The 24,186-nt window shown below is 43.6% G+C and overlaps 1 protein-coding gene across 1 annotated transcript in view; it reads right to left on the minus strand.

Moving 5' to 3' along the window:
- The window catches only part of AK9 (adenylate kinase 9), a 228,501-nt gene that overhangs the window by 29,532 nt on the left and 174,783 nt on the right, over positions 1-24,186 (minus strand). Inside the window, exons 30-32 of the mRNA XM_074948221.1 lie at positions 20,749-20,967; positions 17,268-17,481; positions 989-1,190 (exon numbers count right to left, since the gene is read on the minus strand). Coding sequence (XP_074804322.1) covers positions 989-1,190; positions 17,268-17,481; positions 20,749-20,967 — 635 coding nt within the window. The remainder of the gene's footprint in view (positions 1-988; positions 1,191-17,267; positions 17,482-20,748; positions 20,968-24,186) is intronic.

The following is a 24,186-nucleotide window of genomic DNA, read 5'->3' on the forward strand; positions in this document are numbered from 1 at the left end:
AACTACAACTATGAACTACTATAAACTATGAACTATTATAAACTAGAAACTGCAAGTGCTAGGGAGAGTGGTGACCAGCAAAGCCGAACTCCACAGTTCCAATGACCGTCATGGGCGGTAAGAAGGAACTGAGGGGGAGCTGGGTCAGCTGGGGTATATATCGAGCACCATGAAGGTGCCACTTCAGGGGGCTCGACAGCCGACTCACCCAGTGTTGCTAGGGTAAAAATTCTCCGACGGCCGTGCATGCAGCGTGCACACACCTAAATTGGAATATGAGCAAGCACTCGAAGAATTACCCTTCTTTGGGAGAGAAGCTGGAGCTTGCGGGAGAGATGAAGAAGTAGGATGATTCTTAACTTTGGTCAGCTTGGCAGGCGGTTCCATTCTGGGGACAGCCTACTAGAAATTTGGATTCCATAGGGGTTAGGGGACAGAAGACAGATTTTATTTGCTGGCTGTTCCTAAAAACAAAACAAAATGGGAGCACTGAACTGTCAGTCTGCACTACCAGAGAGAAAAAAACTGGTGCAAGGGCAGAATAGGTACAGCCGAGTCCCAGAGCTCCATGGATAAGTCTGAGTTGCCACTGGTATTTGTAGTAAGAGGTGCAGTCCTCATGTCTCAGACTGGGGGAGACATCAACATTGAGAAAGAAACAGGAATTTTCAATGTACAATGAAATACTGTCCCTTTGGTTAAAAAAGTATCTTTCAGAAAATGTGAAATATTAAAGGTAAAGGAGGAAAGTGAAATATTAATTCTTGAGAATTGTAGAAAATCATGCTTGAAAACTCTTTTTGAAGACTGAAGTGGAGAGCCTGGTTTGTGCTCCACTGTGGACAGGACCAAAGTGTAACTTCGTAACGGACAAATTTTTGGTTCCATTGACATGTTTTAGTGAAACTACTTGTTTCATTATGGTTATGCAAATCAATCCTTATGAAAAGAATGTTATCTTACAAAAACAAACAGACAAACCTCTTACCCAGCAGTGCTGCACACATGATCCATCAGAGCCACTTCTAGAGCTTGGACGGCTAGTTCATCAGGTGCAGTCAGTCCTTTTTGAAGATGCCACTTTAACATAAGTGCCAGCTCGCTCTCTGGCTGATTGTTTAACACTATTCGGATAGCATCTCCCATAGATAAGCGCATTAACCCATAGACACTTGCAAACTTCTTAGCAACTGAAAAATATTTTGTTTTTAACACTCAGCTTTCACTTAGACATCAATGCAACACAATGTTTTATTCACAAAATGTTATTTATATTTCGTAAAACTATGACTTTCATAATTTAGATAAATGTAGTATGCTACTGGTATAGAGCCAAGACACAGGACTTCTCAAAAATGTATTGTAGGTCAAGCTTGTGCAAGTATGTATAATTTAAAATGCATTAATATCCAGACATTGACACTGAACTCCCAAAAGCAATGTCTGCATTACTAAAACAGTCACTGCTTAGTATAAGGCTGGGATTGAAATAGCAGGTACAGGATGTTTCTCAGATATTAAAATGCAGTGGCAGACAACATGTTTGGAACTTGCAGAGTACTTTTCCAGTCTATGTGTGGCCATAACTAATACCATTAGATCATGACTTATATGAACATTAAATTCATCCATAATATTAGAAAAGGTAAAGAAACTGATAATTGCCATCTTCTTATATGTGGTTGCATTGCTGTACTACATTCTTGGTGTGATAGATGGACAATTTGTGATAAAATGTTAATACAAATATATGGCAAAGCTTAGCTTGTGGTTCATGTTCTGCACCATTATGTAAGCGACTCTACTTTTGACTAAAATTCTTCTTTGTTGGACACCAGCTTTCGCTGGGGTTTACAGTTCTGTAGAGACCCTTCACCATTGTCCCCCAAGTAGTTGGGGGTAGACAGTGGGGAAGAAAGAAGATAAACGGATTTTAGTTAAAGTAAATAAAAACCATATAATTTTGTATGGATTTTCAAAACTTTGTGGTTACAAAAACACACCAAACAAAACCAGAGATTACAGAATGATGATTGTATACAGTTTGCCATTTTCTGTAACCAACAGTTTTAGTACAACTTCATTTCTATCAGTTTGACAATCAGGGTGCCTCAATCACCTACTAACATTTAGGTTAAAAAAAGACAGACATCGACAACTGCCAATTTAGTTTAATACAATCTTTACCTGGCCCTATAGGACTATATGGACAATAAATTAAAAAGTGTTATTTTGCCTTCTTGTACAGAGGTGGCAATGACGTGGAAAAGACATGCTCAGTTTCTGGGAAAGAATAAGGGTAAAAATTTTAGTATAGCCACTTTCAATGGGACTTAGGAACCTAAGTGTATAAGTACTTAGGTGCTTTGGAAAATGTTATCCAGAGTGCCTGGCTTCTGTACAATTAAGGGGCAGCACTGAAAGGAGTCTCTTCTAGTCTACCCCAGGCTACAAAATAGTGCTTCAAGAGTGCTGTGGTTGGTAAGAGATGGGAGAGAACTCCAGTTCACAGTAGACACAGAGAATCTTATATGTGTGGGGGGCAAAGGGGAGATTAAAAATTGAAAGTTAAATAAAGGAGGATTAACTTACTTTGTACAGTAACGGGAGTTCTTTGAGATGTGTGGTCCCTTATTGGTATTCCACTTGATATGTGTGCATGCTCCATGTGCTTGAGAACAGAAGATTTTTGCTGGCAATGTCCGTTGGACTGTACCTGCGCCCTTCTTCTCCTTGTGCTCCCAACCGAGGGCATGAGGGATGGTGCAGGCTGACCACCTCTCCAGTTAGTTTTCTACCATGAATAGCCATAGGATAAGGCTCTGCAGCAGAGGGGAAGGAGGTTGGGTAGTGAAATACAGATAGGAACCATACATCTCGAAGAAGTCTAGTTACTGTACAAGGTAACAGAGTAGCAGCCGTATTAGTCTGTATTCGCAAAAAGAAAAGGAGTACTTGTGGCACCTTAAAGACTAACCAATTTATTTGAGCATAAGTTTTCGTGAGCTACAGCATCCGATGAAGTGAGCTGTAGCTCACAAAAGCTTATGCTCAAATAAATTGGTTAGTCTCTAAGGTGCCACAAGTACTCCTTTTCTTTTTGCACAAGGTAAGTAACACTTTTCTTCTTTGAGTGATGGTCCCTATGGTATTCCATGTGAAGTGATTCTCAAACAATTTTCATTAAGGAGGAGGACACAAGGAACCCTGCTGTACCACAGAATGGAGGACTGCTCTGCTGAAAGATGAGTCTGCCGAAGAAGCCTAAACCAAAGTGTAATGTCTCACAAATGTATGGATGGAGCCCCACATTGCTGCTCTGCAAATTTATAGGAAAGGAACATTTCAAAATGAAGCTACCATTGCAGCCTGTGCTCTAGTCAAGTGAGCCCTCATGCCTTGAGGAGGAAGGATCACTATCAGCTCATAACACAGCAGGATGCAGCCCAATATCCATTTTGACACTCTCTGTGAGGAGATAACTTCTCCTCTCATGCATTCAGCAAAGGAAACAAACAGTATGGGAGATTTTTCTGAAGGATTTCATCCTCTGTAGGTAGAAGGCTAAAGCTCAATGGACATCCAGAGAGTGGAGCTTCCTGTCCTCTCTGGTGGCCTGGAGCTTCAGTTAGAAGACACAGATGTGGATGACCTGGTTCAGATGGAATTCTGCAGTTACTTTAGAAGTAAACTTGGGATGTAATCTCAAGGAAACCTTATCCTTATGGAAGACCATATAGGGTGGTCAGCCATAAGGCCCCCAACTCACCTACACTTCTGGCTGAGGTGAAAGCAACCAGCAATGCAATCTTCACAGACGAATGAATATGAGGCTAAGGGTTTGAACAGAGCATTCATCAATGCTGACAGGAGAAGACTGACGTCTCATGTTAGGGTAGGCTTCAGCACTGGAGGGAAGATTTGGATCAGTCCTTTCAGAAACCTTACTGTAGTAGAATAAGCGAAGACTGAATGGCTGGCTGTCCACACTGCTAACAGTTGCCAAGTATATTCATAAGGAACTGATGGATAGCTATTAAGTTTTTAGCGAGAGAAGATAGCCCAGAACAGTGGAGATCATGGACGCTTCTGATGATGGTGGCACTAGGTAAAGAATCTTTTCCATTTTGCTGTGTGGCGATTCCACTAGGAAATGCCTTCTTACTATTGACAGGTTTCAGAGTAGCAGCCGTGTTAGTCTGTATTCGCAAAAAGAAAAGGAGTACTTGTGGCACCTTAGAGACTAACCAATTTATTTGAGCATAAGCTTTCGTGAACTACAGCTCACTTCATCGGATGCATTGAGCTGTAGCTCACAAAAGCTTATGCTCAAATAAATTTGTTAGTCTCTAAGGTGCCACAAGTACTCCTTTTCTTTTTGCTTCTTACTATTGTTAATGATGGATTGTATTGCCTCCACATATGACCTTTTTTAGATCTGTCTTCCATCCAAATACTACATTGTTAAATGGAGTGATGCTGGGTTGGGACGTTTGATCTTGCCTTTGTCCTGAGTCAGTTGGGCTGAGAACAGCTGATTGTGGAGGCATGGATGTGAGGACATCTGGAGAACACTCAGGAACCAGAAATGTCTGGACCACCATGGAGAAATCAGAATCACTGATGCTCCATCTTGTTTGATCTTCCTCAGAACTGAGGTAAAAGGCATATGTGGAAATGCGTACATCATTTGTACCAATCACTGAAATAGAAATGCATCCCCTCTAGAGTTGTGGCCTGAGCTGTCCTGGACCAATAGATCCAACAGTTCTTGTTCTCTTGAGATGCAAAGAGATCCCAAGACAGGAATTCCCACTGCTGAAAAATGCTCTTACCATTGAGTCATGTAGCTCCTACTTGTTTCTGGAGAAATGTCTGAGGCTGTCTGCTAACGTGTTGTGAACCCCTAACACTGACCTTCTCTGACATGACTTGAATGTGTAAGGTCCAAATAAATGGTATAAATTGTTTGTAGGCTTTATGCAGTGCACACAGCCCTAGAAGGTTTACGTGCAACTGGGATTCTTGGTGGGTCCAGATGGGCTCCCCACTCTGGTAAGGGAGCATCTGTAATCAGTCTTTCTGTGGGTGCGGGAAGGATAAAAGGAAACCCCACGCACACCATCTCCCTGTTTTCCCACCAGGAGAAAGAAGCCAGAACTCTGTAGGGGAGCAAGATCAGTATGTTCAGACTGTGCTTGCTTGACATGTAGACTGTCCATAACCAAGCCTGTAGACACTGAAGGCAAAGGGTGTCACATAGGTACATGAAGCTATGTGACCTAGGAGGATGAGACAGGTTTGAACTGTCATCTGAGGGTTCAGCCACAACTGAGTGATGAGGACCCTTATACCCTGGAATCTGTCCTGAGGTAGGTATTGCTTTAGCTCTGATTAAATCTAGGATTGCTCCAATAAAATCTATCCTCTTTGTGGGACTAAATTAACTACATTTACCTGGACCCCTGAGGAGTGTCAGAGTATGAGTAGGAACAAGGTTGTCATCCATACTTCTTGATGTGACTTCCTCATGAGCAGTCATCGAGGTAGGGAATGATGAACCCTGACAAAGGAGGTGAGCTACCACTACTGATAATACCTTGGTGAATATCATCGGTGCCATTGAGAAGCCAAAGGAGAGCACATTGTATTGGTAACAGTCTAGGCTCACAGTGAATCTCAGAAATCTCTGGTGTGCAGGGTGGATGTCTATGTGGAAATAAGAATCCTTTAAATCAAGAGCTGTGAACCAATCACATTTAGTTAGTGAGGGGATTATAGAGACCAGGGTGACCATTCTGAACCTAAAGCAGTGGATAAAGATGTTAAACTATCTGAGATCTAGGATGGGACTCCAGCCTTCTTTATTCTTGGGAGATGAGAAAATATATCAAATACAATCCTTTTGCCCTGTGCTGAAGAGGTACCAGTTCTATGGCTCCCAGATGGTGCAGGGAGTCTACTGCTTGTCTGAACATCCTGTTGTGTGAAGGGTCCATGAAGGAGGCCTCAGAAGAAGGCTTTAGGGGACAAGGGAGAGAAACTGATTATCTCCAGAACCAATCAGTCTGGTGTGATATTGTGCAAATCCTGGGGGAAATAAGCTAGGGGGCCACCAAATGGGGTAAGGGAGTCCTGAACAGGTAAATGTGGCAAGGAGACTAATTTTCAGCATTCAAAAGTCCTGTCAAAAGGATTACCTGGTAGGAGGCTGAGGCTGAAAGGAGAATGCAGGGGGGACCTTGTGTTTACTATGCTGCGTTCACTGGTCTCCTATGTGGTTTATAGGCTCCTTGATGGTAGAATGGTTAAGTAGCTTGACTTTGTAAGATTGAGTCTGGGGTATTTCCTCCACAGAGCTGGGGTACAGATAGATCAGGGATCGGCAACCTTTGGCACATGGCCCATCAAGGAAATCCGCTGGCGGGCCTGGACGGTTTGTTACCTGTAGCATTCACAGGTTCAGCTGATCACAACCCCCATTGGCCTGGGATGGCGAAGCATAGACAGTGGGAGCTGCGATCGGCCGAATGTGCGGAGGCTGCAGGTAAACAAACCGTCCCAGCCTGCCAGCGGACTTCCTTGACGGGCTGCATGCCAAAGGTTGCCGATCCCTGAGATAGAGCAAAGGGTTGCTCTTGAGTCTTTGAGGGAATGGAATAATTTATCAGTCTTCTCACTACGTAGGTTATTTCACTCAAAAGGCAGATTCTTTACAGTGGATTGGATTGAAGCCAGGAAGCCCTTCTCATGACTATGGAGTTTGCCATTGAGCAGGAGGCTGTACCTGCTGCATGCAGTGAGCCCTGAGGGCTAATTTAGCTAGAAATTTATCATCTTTGATAATTGCTGTGAACTGAAATCCAGCTTCTTGAAGGCGTTTGTTAGTGAATTCTGAGAACCAACTGTCATTATTAAAATCATATTTTGACACTAAAGCTTGGTAGTTTGCGATGCAAAACTGTAACTTCACTTTAGTGAAGTTCTTTTCTCCAAAGAAGTCTCAAGGTTTAGTCTCCTTATCAGTGAGTGTAGGTCTGGCGTGATGTTGCTTGTTTCTTTTAATGACCGCTTGCAGCAGTCAAGAGTTCAGAGCAGGGTGTGAGACTAAGTATCTGCCTGCTTCGATGGCACAAAATATTTCTCCTCTGTTCTCTTCAGAATGGGAGCACATGTGGCTGGAGTATGCCAGATCATCTTGGCTGGTTCTAAAATGGCCTAATTTAATAGGCAGTGCCACCTTACTGGTACCAACACCCTGGTGGACATTCAGTAGCTTATGAGGGATATCCTATACTTCCTCCAGGTGGTTTGGAATGAATCTGCAATCCTTCTGAGGAGGTCCCGGGTCTGTAGTCATTAGATGGTGGCAGTGAGGCTGGTGCAACCATCTAATCTGGGGACAACAATGATAACTTCACTGGGGTGAGCAGTTCTTCCTGGTCAGGGTATTGCTCTTCCTTAGATTGTTTCTGAGGGGGTTGAGGTTCTTGTCTGAAAGAGAGAGCTTGTCTTGACTGCTGGTATGTACCCAGTAATGCCAGTGTGAAGAGTCCTAGGGGAAATGAGGCAGTCTCCATGGAGAAGCGTACCACTGGTCCTGAGTTGGGGAGTCCCTCCTATGAGCAAGGGAGGGGCACCACAAGATCTTGGAGCCTCTGCTGGGGCTGATCCCATGTCTTGATTGGGTGGTGAAGCTCTCCCACTGTATCCAACCTCCTTGGAGGAACAGAACATTTCTTACTGATGATTTCCTTTCTGCTGACAGTGTCTCCCACAATTTCAGACATCTGGGCTACTCTCCCACACTCTGCAGCTCATGCACGTGGATCAAAGATTTGGCACATCCTGGCCATCTCTCTTTCCTCCTAGGTGCCACCAGCTGAGTTATTCCAAAGCTATGAAAAACGTATACAACAATATTAACAACAAATACTCCAGAGGTAACAAATTATGTACAGTAGACAAAATGGTCACATGATAATGATCCCACATAATATCTGACCTTAGGCCCTTGAGCCATCTAGGATGGGTAGGACTATGGAAGAGACTGCTACCAGAAAGGAAATTATCAGTAATAAATTTTTCCATTCTGCAACCCAGTATCTCCCACAGTTCGGAACATATGGGAAGTAGCAAGCAGTGAACAGATATAAAGAGTTATGGAAGATGTCTTCAGGAGTAAGACAGAGAAGGTACCCTCACTTTGAAAGAACTGATCAAAGGGCAATATTATTTTTTGGCCACTGCCTGCAGCTCCTTCTTGCCAAATGAGGCTTCTGCAGATGACAAAGTCCACCTTATCGTGCATAATGAAGTGTTAGTTGTTGACCAAGTGCTCACTTTGCATATTTCCAAGGTGAATGCACTTGCTTGTTCTGACCTCCATGAGGTTGCTAGGGACCTTGTGGACCACACTTTCATCCTTTCCAGAACAGGAAGGGCTTGTAAACCTCCATAATGCATAGCCTAATCCATCTAGCAGTGGAAAATGTGGAAACTCATGAGTCCTTGGTATTTTGAATGGAAGGACATGAATAGGACTCCTGGCCTTCTCATGGATTTGAGGTAGAGAGCTCTCCTGACATCTAAGGTGTGCCAAATTTTTTCAGTCTGATGCTCTGGTATTGGGAAAAACAACATCTTAGGAAGCGTGGAAGGAAGAGTTCATCTTAGCAAGAAATGATTCTGGAGTTCTCGTGAATACATACTTTCATAAATAAGGCTGCCAGCTCTGACACTTGCCTGCTAGATGCGATGGCTATCAGAAAGCAAGTTTTGAAGCGCAGGTAGAATGCTGGTCCTGAAGTCACAGGTTCAAAGGGATGACCTATCAAGGCTCTCAGTATGTGTGGTAGGTCCCCTTTTGGGAAGAGTGGTCTGTCCGCAGGCCTAGATAGCCAGACTGCTCTAAGAAACCTGGTTACTGGGGGTTTTCTGCTAGGGAGCCAGAGGATCCTATAAACAGAATGCTACGAAGAATAGACACCTGATGTGCTATGGCAGTAGTTCTCAAACTTTTGTACAGGTGACCCCTTTCATATAGTAAGCCTCTGAGTGTGACCCCCCCCCTTATAAATTAAAAACACTTTTTTTATATATATTTAACCCCATTATAAATGCTGGATGCAAAGCAGGGTTTGGGGTGGAGGCTGACCGCTTGCAACCCCCCATGTAATAACCTCACGACCCCCTGCGGGGTCCCGACCCCCAGTTTGAGAAACCCTGTGTTATGGTGCTGGGCTGAAGACCTCTATTGATACATTCTTGGAGAAAATCCAAAATGGCTGGGATTCTGGATTTCTGGGACTGGCACTGTGTTCTTGGCACCAGCTACTGAATCTGGACCAGATAGAGGAATATTCTTTGTGTCAGTATTCTCCCATATGAAAGTAGTTTTGATGACTTTGGAGGACAGGCCCAGCAATACAAGTTCTTCTCTCTCAATAGCTAGGCTGCCAGTTGAAGCTAGGTCAGATCCGGGTGGAGAAAAAGGACCTTGTGAGAATGCCCAGTCCTGATGAAAGCTAAAATAGAGGCTCCATTTTCAGTAATATCAAGTCGGAGAACCAAGGTCTCCTCAGCCAATGGGGAGGTAAGGGGAGGGATAGCTCAGTGGTTTGAGCATTGGCCTGCTAAACCCAGGATTGTGAGTTCAATCCTTGAGGGGGCCATTTAGGGATCTGGGGCAAAAATCGGGGATTGGTCCTGCTTTGAGCAGGGGGTTGGACTAGATGACCTCCTGAGGTCCCTTCCAACCCTGATATTCTATGATTCTATGGCCTGCTCTCACTTTATTTTCTGGACCAACTTCAGTAGGAATGGGAAGAGAGCATGGTCATCTGCAGCTATCTGTGTGATAAAGTATCTGGTTCCCATGGATCTGGGGTCCATCTCCCTGGTGAAGTATTTTGGTCTCTTTGTGTTCATACGATTTACAGACAGGTTGGCTGAAGGGTGGCCAAACATCTGAACAATGAGATTGAAAACTTCCTGATTCAGGTACCAATCAGAGTTGTTGATCCTGTAACTGATGAGTCAGTCTGCCTTTGGTTCAAGTCCCCTTTATGTGGATCCCACTGAGGGAAAGGAGAAGCTTCCCTGCCCACCTCATTATTTCCACTGCTTCCATGTGTAGTGTGGGCTCCTTGCTCCCCCACAGTTGTTCACATATGCAACTGTGGTCATGTTGTCAGACTGAACCAGGATGCGGCTCTCCTCTAGACATGTCTGACATCGTCGTCCAGCCAGCTTGACCACTCTCAGCTCTAGAAAGTTTATGCTGTGAGCTATTTCTTCTGTGCTCCAGAGGCCTTGAGCCATTCGGGTCCCCAAGTGCACTCGTCAGCGTGGCATCAGTTGTAAGAAGTAGAGGGTCTAGAAGACATACTGGCATGCCTCTGCAAACGTTGCCTTGTGCTGACCACCATTTTAGGGGGCTGAACCCTGGCACTGGGACCTGTACTTGATCTTTCATGTATTCTGGGGAGTGGTCCCCACTTTTACGATAAAGGCTTAATCATGCCCACAGAGTGATCCCTATACATGATGTGAGAAATCCTAGCAATTGAAGACACAGCGCTTTGGTAGGCCTCCTGCAGCTCTGGAACATGGTGATAAGATCCTAGGTTTTTCTAGAACCTTTAGAGTAATGGATAGATTTTTGTTATCGAGTTTTCTATGTCTACTCCCATAGTTATCCTGGTCAATGGAATCAAGTAACTTTTTTTGACTGAAGCCATGCACTTCCAGGAGATTCAGTGCCTGAGTTGTGGTTCTGTGCACTGTGGCCTGAGATGGAGCTCTGATCAGGATGTCATCTAGGAAGGGATACAGGTGGGTACCTGTGACGTGAGTCTAGCTATAATCACCACCACCATCTTTGTAAAGATCCTGTGGGCAGAGAACTGGCTGAATGGGAGTGTTCTGTGCTAATAATTCTTCCTGCCACAAGCAAACCTCAGAAGTCTTGGCTCAGGTCAAATCCAAGCAGTGCTCCATTTGTAAGGCAGCCTTACCGGACTCAGCAGATGGTAAGTTGTGCTCAGGCTGCACCCTGCCAGCTGACCCTAACTCAATTAGTTCTCGGGGCTATGAGTCACATAGGCATGTGGGATCCCTACCCACCAAAGCAGCCACAACTCCAACATGGAATAAATGGACCAGGAAGCACTGAGCAGGGAAAGGCTCTGAAGACAAGGAGGACTCCAGACAGCTGATTGGGGAGTAAGTCACAGGGGACCTCCGTAGAACAAAGCCAGGAGGCTTGTGTGACCACAGATCCTCACCATACCCTCCCACTTGTTGAGACTTTCTAAGTCGAGAATGGCTGTGATTGCCCTGTTGCATTTCTGAACAATGAAGAATATGAAGGAGAACTCCGGGAATCTATCTTTGGAGGGAATGCTATCATTCTAATATCCAGAAGATGAGATATTTTGTTCTGGAACAGATCACACTTTATGGGGTCATTGGAGATGGGAGACTGAAGAACAGATGGGGTGGAGCTTGCAGCTTGAGGGATTATCCCTGGCTCACTATTTCCCTCACCCATGTGTCCATGGTTGATGCAAACCATCCTTCTGTGAAATAGGAGGCAGAATTTCCTAGCTTCAGCCCTGGCCTGTGCGATCTTTGTCATGAAGTGGCATTGGGAGGTGCAGAGCTTCTTCCATGAAAGTTGGCTCCAAGATTTTCCTTTGGAGAATCTGTTGTCCCTTCACTGATACCTCTGAGGACAAGAGATGAAAGGAGCACCTTTGTCTGAAGGCAGGTCTGTATTCCCTCCTGAGAGCACTTAGTGATGATGGGAATGACTGCTTGGTTTCTGCTACATTGTCAGCCACTACCTTGTCTAGCTGTTCCCTCCAAAAAGAATGAACCTTTAAATTTGGACGAGCATGGGATCTTCTTAGAGTGTGTATCCACCTTCCAGGGTTAGAGCCATTAGGTGATGCCTGGCTATGAAGCTGGAAGCCATGACCCTGGCTGAGAACTTCATTGTATCCATTGAGGCATCAGCTACAAATGCTGTTGCTTGGGAAACTTTCTTTAAAATGGAGCCAAATTCAAGACAATCTCTGTCCTTTAGGGTTCTGAGATCTTCCAGTCAGAAGACAGATCCCTTGCAAAGCAGGTAGCTGTTAGGGATGCTCTGAGGGTGTCCAAGGAGGGCTCAAAATCTTTCTTAAAAATGGCCTCCAATTTCTATCTATTGGTTCCTTAGGGTAGAACTCTGCTTCTGAGGGAATGATCATATCCCTTGCTAGAGATGCTACAACTATGTCTACCTGCAGGATCTCAGTGACAGGGGGCTTTGATTCCTGTATCATATAGAACTGGAGGTCATTTTTATTAATGTGCTTGCCCATATCAGTCTGTTCCAGTCATCCCTGATCACATACTAGAAGGAGGAGTGCAGGGGAAATATTCAGCAGAGAATTTCAAGGAGAGAAATTTACTCTGAGCCTTGCTCTCAGGAACCTATTCAGGTTGGACTTGAATCAAGGAGAAAACCTTTCTACCCATGGCCTCAAACTTCTCCGGGGAGAAACCCTATATTGTGTTTTCCCCTGGTCCTGTTACCTCACCTTCCTCAGGGCAGGTCTACACTATCGGTTAAATTGATTTAACTCATGTCACTCAGGAATATGAAACCCTTCCCCCCCATCGCCCCTGAGCGATGCAAGTTTCACACTGTCCATACCTGTGCTGTGTCGGCAGGAGACAGAGAGCACTCTCCCGTCAGCTTAGCATGCCTTCACCAAACATGCTACAGTGGTACAGCTGCACCAGTACAGCTGCACTGATGTGGCACTTTAGTGTAGATTTGCCCTCAATGAAGGAGGGGGAGAAGGAAGAGGCATCCAAGGACTTGTACCTCCTGGATTTTCTGTGCTTTTTTTTCCCCCTTTTTTTCCTTTTTAGATTTCTTTGCTCTTTTTGCATGCTTTGCAGGAGTAGGCGCTCCCTGACACTTTGGTGATGCTTTTTGCAGTTTGCCTTTCATAGTGCCTGAAGCCCTCTGAAAAGTTCTCCCTCTGAGTCTTCCCATGCTGGGTCCCATTCCCCCAAGAGGGTGAGGGGGATACTTGCTACTAGAGTCTTTCTGGTTGAACTGGGAAGGGGGAGCTGTTTAAGAGTCCTGCTTCTTTACCAAGGGCATTCAGGACCCACTTTAAGACACAGAGGGGTGAGGATTTGTGGTCCCACAAGCCTCCCCTCTTTGTTCTACAGGGATCCCCTGGGACTTACTCTCCGAGTCAGCTGCCTGGAGTTCTCGTCATCTACAGAGACTTTCCCTGCTCTACCCTGTGCTTCCTGGTCCATTTTTTTCACACTGGAATTGTGGCTGCTTTGGTGGGTAGGGGATCCCATATGCCTGTCCAACTCCTAGCTGCAAGAACTAACAGAGTTAGGGTCAGCTAGCTGGGTGCAGCCTGGGCACAGCTTATAGACTTCTGAACCCAGGAAGGCTGCCTCACAAATAGAGCACTGCTTGGATTTGATCTGGTGCTTTCTTGGCCTCTCTGCCATGCCTGGATAGGGGCAGAAGAGCCAGCAGGGAGATGCTGTAGCAGAGTCTTAGGGTGAATTAAACTTAAGCTTAAGACTGACCCAGGGAGGAGGAAAGAATCCTGAAATAGAATAGCTCACCAGGGCCTGAAAAAAGTGAAAAAATAAAAGTAGAAATAAAAGGAGCAGGAACAGTGTAACTGCCAACTGACTGCTGCCACAGAGAATCTGGCAGCAAGTGGGAACAAAGGCGGTGTAGCAGGGCATGTGGAGCCAAGTCTTTGATATGCCTGCATGAGCTGCAGATTGGAGGGGAGAAGCCCAGATGTCCAGAATTGGGGAGGTGCTGGGCTACAGAAAAGGAGGCTTTTATATTGATGGATGGTACTGGTGGTTTTATTATGCCTTGACTGGTCAACGGTACCAGTCAAAAGTGAAACAATGGTGTGAGGACATCTCAGGTCAGGACTGGATCCAACAGCATAGGCAGCATATAGATAATACGGTCCTCTTGGACAGTACATCTAGCCCCTGATTTTGGAGAGTGGACTGGATTTCTGTCCCTTAGTGGTGCCAGAAGTACTGGCTTCATATGGACCACGGTCTTCGGTACTGATGACTCCTTTTTTCTTAACATTGGTACCTTGCCTGTCCTAGGATGGTCCCACCCCTTTGGCTAAGGATGGTTTTGGGGCACTTTTGCCTCTCTGTACTGCGAAATCAGTACTGTGCTCCTTGTGAGCACCTGACACTCTTGTAATGGTGTGTGGAGTCCACGTGATTTAGAGGGTGTTGGAGAGGAAGTCTTCTGTATGGATGAAGACTTAGAGAGGGGGATAGCTCACATTTTTTTTTAAGAGTGTTTGTCATATATTCCTCATACATACTTGGTTGCAGGGCTGCTGCTAGCAGGTCAGGATTAAATATCAGATTTGGACTGGCTATAGAACTTCCATCATGGAAACGGATTCAAAAGATGTGTTCTCTTTCAGATACGTTAACACATTCCCAGGTATGGCTGTTGCCAGCTCAGATAAGGTGTAGATTATACACAGCACCACCGACCGGCTGTACATTATAATATACCTTTAGCATTCCATCACAGAGTGTTTGGTCTTACCTTCCTCAATTCTCTGCTTGGAAAGGTCTTTAGCCCTGCTCTCATTATCCTTGGAACCAGAGATCACTATGCTCAAAGGGGCATTTCCCAGTGCCTCTGAATGTACACGGAGGTCTAATGGGTCAGGATTGGACTGGGGCCCCATATTGTACAGTCCATCAGGAATCTTCTTCTAAGCATGTATTCATGCCATGATTGTTGCTGACTGGGAAAGCCCAAAGGCAGGCCAGGCAGATCTTGAATACTGGGATCCTGGCGTACTACAGTAGAACCTCAGAGTTAGGAACACCTTGGGAATGGAGGTTGGTCATAACTCTAAAATGTTTTTAACCGAATAAAACATTAGTCGTTCTTTCAAAAGTTTACAAATGAACATTGACAATACAGCTTTGAAACTTTACTATGCAGAAGAAAAATGCTGCTTTCCCTTTATTTTTTTTAGTAGTTTACGTTTAACACACTACTGTACTGTATTGGTTTTGGGTTGTGGTTTTTTTGGTCTCAGCTGCTGCCTGATTGCATACTTCCAGTTCCAAATGAGGTGTATGGTTGACTGGTCAGCTTGTAACTCTGAGGTACTACTGGTAGCATAATGTACAGGGGAAGTTTTTTGGGGGTGTCTAAAAACTACTAAACTACTCACTAGAAACTAGCTAAAAACAGGTTTTAAAACTATTTACAACTAACTACAGTTTTTGAACAGGAATGCTAGCTAATGCTGCAACCACTAAATAGGTTCTGTCTCAGCTCAAGGGTGATAGAAAGGAACTGGAGAAGCCATTAGCTTGCATGGTCTCTTATGCCGTTGGTTCAGAGCATGAAGAGGAGAAGGGCACAGGTGCAGACCAATGACACTGCCAGCGAAAAGGAATGGTGTTCCTAGCCTGTTTGTCAGAGGGTGGAGATGGATGGCAGGAGAGAGATCATTTGATCATTATCTGTTAGGTTCACTCCCTCTGGGGCACCTGGCATTGGCCACTGTCGGCAGACAGGATACTGGGCTGGATGGACCTTTGGTCTGACCCAGTATGGATGTTCTTATGTTAAAAATCTTCTGGTCCCAGGCATGTGGAGCAAATGTGCACCTCAAGCGGAACACCCATAGGGACCTTCACTTGAAGAAGAATTAATTGTATTTTTTATCTTTTAATTACACTAGTTTCAAATAAACTGTTAACTAGCAAAGCAACTAGAGTGGACAGGTGAATCTAGTCCCATATCTTTAAAACACCAATGAAAAAAATATTATAAAAGCAAGCATTAGAATCATATAATTGTATGACTAAAGCAGAGATGAGTCTCTGTCAAGGGGTTCCTTGGAATCTTTGACTTTCTGTATTTTTTCCAAATCATGAAAGTTGCCTATACTAGTCACATATTAAAGAGCAGCCCTAACATTAAGAAATCTGCTTGTATTGAAAGGGGCAGAAAAAGCACCCAATATACAGCCTCATTGCATTTCTGTTCCATTTACCTCTCCAGAAGTATGATGGCTGATACTCGGCTGCACTGACAATTACTATTTTTATATGAGAGGTGGGAACAGTGAACATGGTATTTCCCAGTGGCAAATGGGGAGTTTTATACCAGCTGTTTCTATTTTATTGTGTACCCAGATATATAATGGGAGCATTATATTAAATGAGCCTGAGATTCCTCCCACTGCATCAGTTATTGGATTTCTCAGTGTAAGAGACATAAGGAGAATTATTATATGTACTACAGTGGCACCTACAGGCCCCAACCACCATCAGAACTGCTTATGCTAGGCACTATAAAAACAGCACTTGTCCTGAAGACCTTACAATCTAAACAGACAAGGAGTGGATGGAAAGGGATAGGACATAAAATCATCACTGGAACTGAGGCACAGGAGCCTAAGTGACTTGCCAGAGTCACTTAGCACAGGATGTCTGTCAGCACTAGGAACAGAACTGAACCCGTATCTCCCAAGTGCCAGTCCAAGGCTTAACCACAAGAATATCCTTCGTTCCTGAGGAGTGGGGACAGGGTTGAGATGGTGAACACAGATATTTCTGGCTGATAAATAGGATAGTGGGAAAACTAACTGCAGCATTCTATGCATGGCAACAGCAATAATTTTAGTGACTTGTTTGGAACTTCTTGCTAACATGATTATGAGAGGTTTCAGAGTAGCAGCTGTGTTAGTCTGTATTCGCAAAAAGAAAAGGAGTACTTGTGGCACCTTAGAGACTAACCAATTTATTTGAGCATAAGCTTTTGTGAGCTACAGCTCACTTCATCGGATGCATAAAGTGGAAAATGCAGTGAGGATGTCTTATACACACAGACCATGAAAAAATGGGTGTTTATCACTTCAAAAGGTTTTCTCTCCCCCCACCCCACTCTCCTGCTGGTAATAGCTTATCTAAAGTGATCACTCTCCTTACAATGTGTATGATAATCAAGGTGGGCCATTTCCAGCACAAATCCAGGGTTTAACAAGAACGTCTGAGGAACAGTGGGGGGGGGGTAGGAAAAAACAAGGGGAAATAGGTTACCTTGAATAATGACTTAACCACTCCCAGTCTCTATTCAAGCCTAAGTTAATTGTATCATACAACCCCAATTATAAGGGAAGCTCCTACCCTTTGAAAATACTGGACCTTACCTGTAGTTTTTCCAGATTTTGGAGGTCCCACAATTGCTATCTTAACTGGCACAGGTGGCTTGGGTTTTGGCTGACGGATAAATTTAATGGGATTTTTCATAAATTTTTCTTTATTTTCTTTACTTGAAAAGAAATAAATATATTGTCGGTGGATTACAGGCAAGCTTGGAGTCTGTTGATTTTGGAAAGGCTTGATTACATCTCCTTCACTTAGCTGTAACATATACAAAAGTGGAAAAAGTTATTTACTGATATTTGTTTCTTTTCGTCTCCTCTTCACCCGTCCTACAACAGTGGATTTATGGACACAGTGTTATGGAAATACCTACTGGAAGGAAGCAACGATTTCTGAAACCTTACCCCTGATTACATAAGCCTCAGACAGAATACCATCCCTGAGCTAGAGAAACTTCCAGGAGCAGAAAGGAGGATAGGGTATACAAGACAGTAAGAGAAATGATATACAAGCAGTGGCATACCATCCAAAGGGGAGGAGGGAGGCATGTAGGATGGGAGAAGAGGACTCTATGACTGACAAAATTATCAGTAAGTAATTCTCCTTTGTCATACATCTTTTTCCTCTCCCATCTTATGACAGTGGATTCACGGACAGACTATGGATGTAGCAAGCAGTATCCCGAGGAGGTCCAACCTTACCATATTACTAGTAAGGCCCTGAACCCAAAGGAGGTATCCTGAGAAGCAACTGTTCCAGCTGATGATAATACATAAAGAAGCATGAATATAACCATACTGCTACTTCACATACCTTGGAAGTGAATGCTTCTTTGCACTTACTTCGCGAGGGGCTCACTTGCTGCAGATTAAGCCCATTGTGAAAGCCTGCTCCTTATTCAGAGTTTGAGGGCAGATTGGACTCACTGCATCCATTAAGTGGGCTGATGTTGTCTATGCCCCAATCAGAAGTGCTCATCTTTTATTCAGAAGGTTGGCCAAGAACAAACACACTGAAGGAGGGTGATCTGTGTGAGCCAATATCATATATTTCCAGAATACTTTGTATTTAGGCTAAGTTATATAAATACAAACTGTACTCCTGGAATGCCTTTTTTTTCTCTCCCCATGCATACATGTGGGTCAATTATGTCTGTTCCCAGCTACCACAATAAATCCAGTATCCAAAGTGAGCCAGATCACCAACATGAGGTTGAGAAATATATACCAGTTTTTAATGTACACAGTGATCCATTAACCTTAAATTTAAAAACATTATTGGTTCAAAAAGACACGCCCATAATCAGAGTAGCAGTGACATACACTAAATAGAAAAGGTTCTAGATGATCTACTACAGGATGGTAGCTTGGACATATTAATTTCTAATATACAGACAAAGATTACTTTAAGGCTTAGATTGTTTTATCTAATGTTTTTGATTTTGTTGATATTTTTGTATTTTTGCTCACAAGCTGTGGTAAAATAATATCCCATATGAACGCTCTTACTTCTGCTTCATATATGCATTTATCAAAGGTGTTCCTCCCGATGCTCTGAATCAAGGTGACAAAGGGGCAGGAGGACTGTTAGCCAATATTATATATTCCCAGAATGCTTTGTATTTAGGCTAAGTTGTATAACTATAAACTATACTCCCCAAATGCCTTGTATTTATGCTAAGCTTTATTGTAGAAATCTACTAGCAGTTAAACTGTTGTAACTTCTGTTTTTGTAGAATCTGTCAGATGGAAGAAATATGTTTTGCTGAGGTTTGTCAGATATGAACTGTATGCTAGGTACAGTAGTGTAGATGTCTCTACAATCTACTGATATCTGGAACGTTATGTACAAACCCCAGATAAGAAATGATGTGTAAAATCTGTGGATTTTTTATCTGTCATAAACAAAGGGAATATAAATATGAGCAAAATTAAGTTCAGAATTTGGAACAAAGAAACAATGTAACTGATGCAAGACTGTTCTCGAGATTGATACTGTATTAACCTTTCTGTATTGTGCTGAGATCAATCTTTGATTAATAAATTGATTGAGCCTGGTTATCAGACATTTTATCAATAAATATTTATCAATATTTGTCCTAGGGTTAGGCAATCATGGGAGCATTTCAGAATTCATTGCCTCCTTAGTCCCATGTGGGGCGAGGGGAGGGGTACCATAACACTATCTATCCATGGAACCACTGTTGTCGGATGGGATAAGAGAGAATTCTATACCCAATTTAATGTCCAGAGCATTACTCTATTTCTGGTCAAAACAAAGAAAAGAATAATTAATTCTCTGAATTAAAAACAAGTGCTGTCCTGTGGACTGACTGACAGAAGGTACACTGCTCAGTAATACTTAGGCCCCATGCCACTGTATTCCTGAGCTATGCATCTGAAGAGGATAATATTGAAACACCACTCTTTGGTGGCTACAGACTGCCATACTACACATTCTACCCTTCTCAGATTCTTGGTTTCTCATTAGTGTATCAGGTCCCTTCAAACCACATGCCTTAGCTCCATAGGATGCTAGGATTCTGCCTTAATCCACTTCCGGTGCTCACATTCCTCCTTCTGGTTTGTTATTCTTATCCATTATCTCCTCCATAGTCTTGTCTTATCTTCAAATCCATAATTATTTAATCGCCAATTGGCATATCTTATACCTTCTGATCTATGAAGACTTTGGCTTCCTTAATTGTACTCATCTCTATCTGATCCTAAAGCATTCCTATTTTCTCCTCCATAATTGTCATCATCTTCTACTTCATGCATCCTACAGCATTGACAAAACACCATCTTGATTCCATCTAAAGACAGTCTGGTACCTGCTTCTTTCTGCTAACAGAATTTTTGAACCTGTGTCAAGTGTTAAATTGTTCTCTTCCTGACATGCTCTCTCTTAGATTTACTTTTGGCAACTCAGATATGTAAGAATCTCTTCTCACTTGCAAAGCTGTCACTCCTCCAACTGTATCTTTCTACTCTTCCGTCTTCAGGAATTTCTTTGTTATTGTTGTTTCCTGTTCATTGGGCTTTTCTTAGCTTAGCTCTGCTCCTCGTTTTTTACTCACTCACAAAACCAAGATGCACTTCTAGCATTCCAGCAAAATTACATCCAGATTACCCACCATAACTTTGTGTTAATCACCCATAACTCCAAAACCCTTTTACTTGTCTCTACTGCTCCTGCAAGGCTGTAGGAACTTCCTGTTTGCTATCCTATATTTGCTGGGTCCTAAGTATCATACATTTCTTTCTTGCTCAGCTCCACCTTTGATTGTACTAGTTCACAAACCTCCATCTGCTCAATGCTCCCACAAATCTTACAAAATATCATTAATCAGTGCTTAAAACACAACACTAAACTGACCAATTCTTGTTATTAATAGTATGTGCTCATTATTGAAAATATTCAGTGATGTGCTTTTCATAATATTTTATCTTAATTATATGGGCATAAAGAAGACAAGCAAGTATTACTTCCTGAAATTATACCTCAGCCATTTAATTACATTACCTTGATTGGGTCCCATTGACCAAAAGAACTGGGATGTTTATAAGAGAGAACCAACATCTTGCGTGCAAGTGGCAAACTTATTGGGTAACATTTCTCAAAAATGCTTTCTCGATTTTCTACTAGATGCTTCAACTTGCTATACAATTGGTAACGTACAATGTGAGGTTTTCGCCCTCCATTGATGGTGATTTGTGATATCAGCAACCTTTCAAGTTCTTCCTGAATAATGAAAGAATAATGTATGACAAAAATCATAAACATGATCAAATGTTGTAATAAAGGGTGATATGAATAATAACTGCCATTAACTATTAGTGATCTTTAGACTAAATCCTCTGCTGGTGTAAATCAATGTACCTCCATTGACTTCAGCTGAAGATCTGACCCCTCTGTTTTCATTATTAACATTTGTATTACAGTATTACACTATGTTAAAATAAAATCAGAAAACTATAATTTCCATTAACTTTGAAGACTTTAACTCTATTTAGGTAAACTTTTAAAAAGTCTCTTATCAAAATCAGAGAAATGTCATATTTTTTTTCTATTTTACCTGACCCCCATTGCTTATTTAGCTATTATCTATGCATAAAAAATTGTTCCCCAGTCCCTCCTGGTCCATTTTGATAACTTGTGGCCACTGGTGAGCTGGAGCTCATTCGCGCAAACCGGTTGTTAAATTTAGAAGCAGCTTTAGAACCGGTTGTTAGGACTCCCTGAGCTCCCGGCTTCAGAGTCTCCCCCGGCCCCTCCCCCTCTCACGGAGCCTCAGCGTAGCGTGCCGCGCCGCCAGCGCTCTGGACCGCCCTTGGGCAGCTCTGCAGCTCCTGCCGCTTTGAGCAGCATGGTAAGGGGGCCGGGCAGGGGCTGGGAGGAGGGGTTGGATAAGGTGCAGGGAGCTGTTGGAGGGGGCAGAGGTTCTGGGGGGTGGTCAGGGGACGGGGGCGGGCAGTTGGGTAGGCAGTCACCGCCCCAGAAAGTCCCACCCAGGCTGGGGCTCGGCTGGGGCAGCCCCCCAGGCCAAGGGGGCCCCGACTCGCAGCACTAGGGAGGGTGCATGGTGTAGGACTCTAGGAGGGGTCTGCCTCTCAATGCACTATGTTCCCCTTCTTCTCCCATCTCCATGCACCCAGAAAGGTTTGCTGGCCAGTGCCTGGGGAACGGGCTATGAACCTGCTTTCTCTCTGTCCCCTTTGGAGTATTTTGGGCCCAGAGGAAGCAACGCAGAGGCCGATACGATGCTGCCTTGCTCAGGAGCCGCTGCCAAGCTCCATGCTGCTTCCTGCCTGGCCCAGGAAGCGCGACCGGCTGCGCTGGGCAGGGAGATCAGGCACCGTGTGACTGGGTGCCGCATAGGGCCGGGGAGCCAGACCCCTGGTGGCAGCAGCCTCCTCTGACCCAGGAGCAGGGCAGGGCCGGCTGGTGCCATGGCTGGGGGCTGCCTTGGGCATGCTGGGGTGACCCCAGTCTCTCCTACTCCTGCACTGTGGGGCTGTCCGGCCTCCGCCGCTCGGGGGTGCTCACATCCCGCGGTGGGGAGTTGGGCAGACGGCAGCCTTTGCCTGCAGGGAGCCGCCGCCCCAAATGCCAGGAACGACCCCACTGATGCAAGGGCTGCAGGACTCCTGTGCCACCAGCAGGCACCTGGGATGGAGAACGGGCCTGGGGGGGACAGGCAGGAGGGGGCAGGACAGAGCCTGGAGGGATGGGGGGGCAGGAGACTATGAACATGTTCCTATCTACACTATACATGAATCCTATCAGTTTTACACAGGGAACTCCAGAACCCTAACCTGAGCTGCCCACTGTCCTCCCAAATAACAGGGGACCTGCTCCTCCTGGCTGCCCAATTGCATTCCAGTGCGGGGTCAAAAGAGCCTCAGCAGATTCATTGCACCATCCTCTGCTCACATATTACAGCTCAGCCACTTAATTACAATATAAAAATTGTCTGTTTTCTAATTAATCTCTTCCATCTGTCTGATCCTTTTAGAGAGGCTGCTATCCAGTGTTTTGATATCAAAATTTACTATTGCATAATTGACTGAGATGCCACAATACCCAGTGGTGGCAATAACGAATGAAGAAGATAGGAAGAATAAATTATTTATTAATAAATAAACCTGCTGTTTAGACAAAATTTCTTGGGTATCAGTAATAATGGGAAAATAAATTTTGAATAAGTTAAAATGAGAGTTAGATACAGTAAGAGGAAAATACTAACCTGTAATTGTGGCTCTTAAATTTACTATTTATGTAGATCTATATTCTGGAGTCTTTGCTTCAACCCATCATAGGCAGGGTGCTATGCAGCACAAAATACTAAAACAGAAACCACCTCTCCAGTAACTGATGCCTATGCACCTCTTGAGACAATAATTACCAACATTCTCATCTACTTGTTTCTTTTTGACCAACTTAGTCACCAAGATACTAATAAAACAAATAATGTACTCCTAAACTTCAGTGGTGAGAATGGAAGAGGAATGTGGATCTGTAAAAATACTACCTTCAAAAAACATGCAGTATTCCATTAGTTACACCTGGACCCTTTAATGTACTTGAAGGAGTCTAAACATGTCACTGCATAAAAGGCATTAAAAGGTTCAATTTTGATTGTCTCTCTCTGATTTGGTATCATATTTTTTTACAAGAATAATGTTTTTTTAACTGTCATCCTGCAAAGTTATCTTACACTCAGAAAGGGAGCAGAGTTGCAATCAACCCCATAACCATGACAAAGAGTAACAGCAATAGAAAATTATCTTTGTCATTAAAGCAAGGAGACATGACTAGGGTTACACTGCAGGAAGCAGTTCAGCGGAGTAAGAAAATGACATTTTTACATAGCCACTTTTCAGTTTAGAACTTCACTTTAAAGTTAGTCTCCCCACAAATTAACGGAAGTGTGTATCTCTGGGTGTAAAACAATGGCCTTTCTCCCCAACTCAATCCTCCCTGAAATGCAAGGAGTGTTAGGAGATTATTCAGACTCCTAATCCATTAATTGGTAAAAAAGTAATTGAAGCCTGAGGATGTCAACATAGTTACAGTGGCAGTAGGTGTCACTTAATGGTAAAGCTTAGAATTAGAATTTTGTGCTAGGAAGCACTCAACTTTGTAATGGGCAAAAGACCCGATCTGGGAATAAAAATATATTTAAATACTAATATTTGTAGAAAATAAATTGTTTTTTGAAAATTTAATTGGTGTCAGGGGCTGTTTCAGTCACTGATGAATAAAATGTGAAATCCAGTTGAAACTATTCTGCAGATTTTAAAAGAGCTGTGACAGACAGCCAGAAAGGGTTACACAACTAGCAGGCTAATTGACCCAGATTGAACATTTAGAGACATAGCTGTAGATAATGATTACGTTTTGTATGTGTTTACATATATATTGTTAGAGATTGACAATGTAACAGGTTCCTGTCTGTTG

Source organism: Natator depressus, chromosome 3 (assembly GCF_965152275.1).
Source record: "Natator depressus isolate rNatDep1 chromosome 3, rNatDep2.hap1, whole genome shotgun sequence".
NCBI classification, from domain to species: Eukaryota; Metazoa; Chordata; order Testudines; family Cheloniidae; genus Natator; species Natator depressus.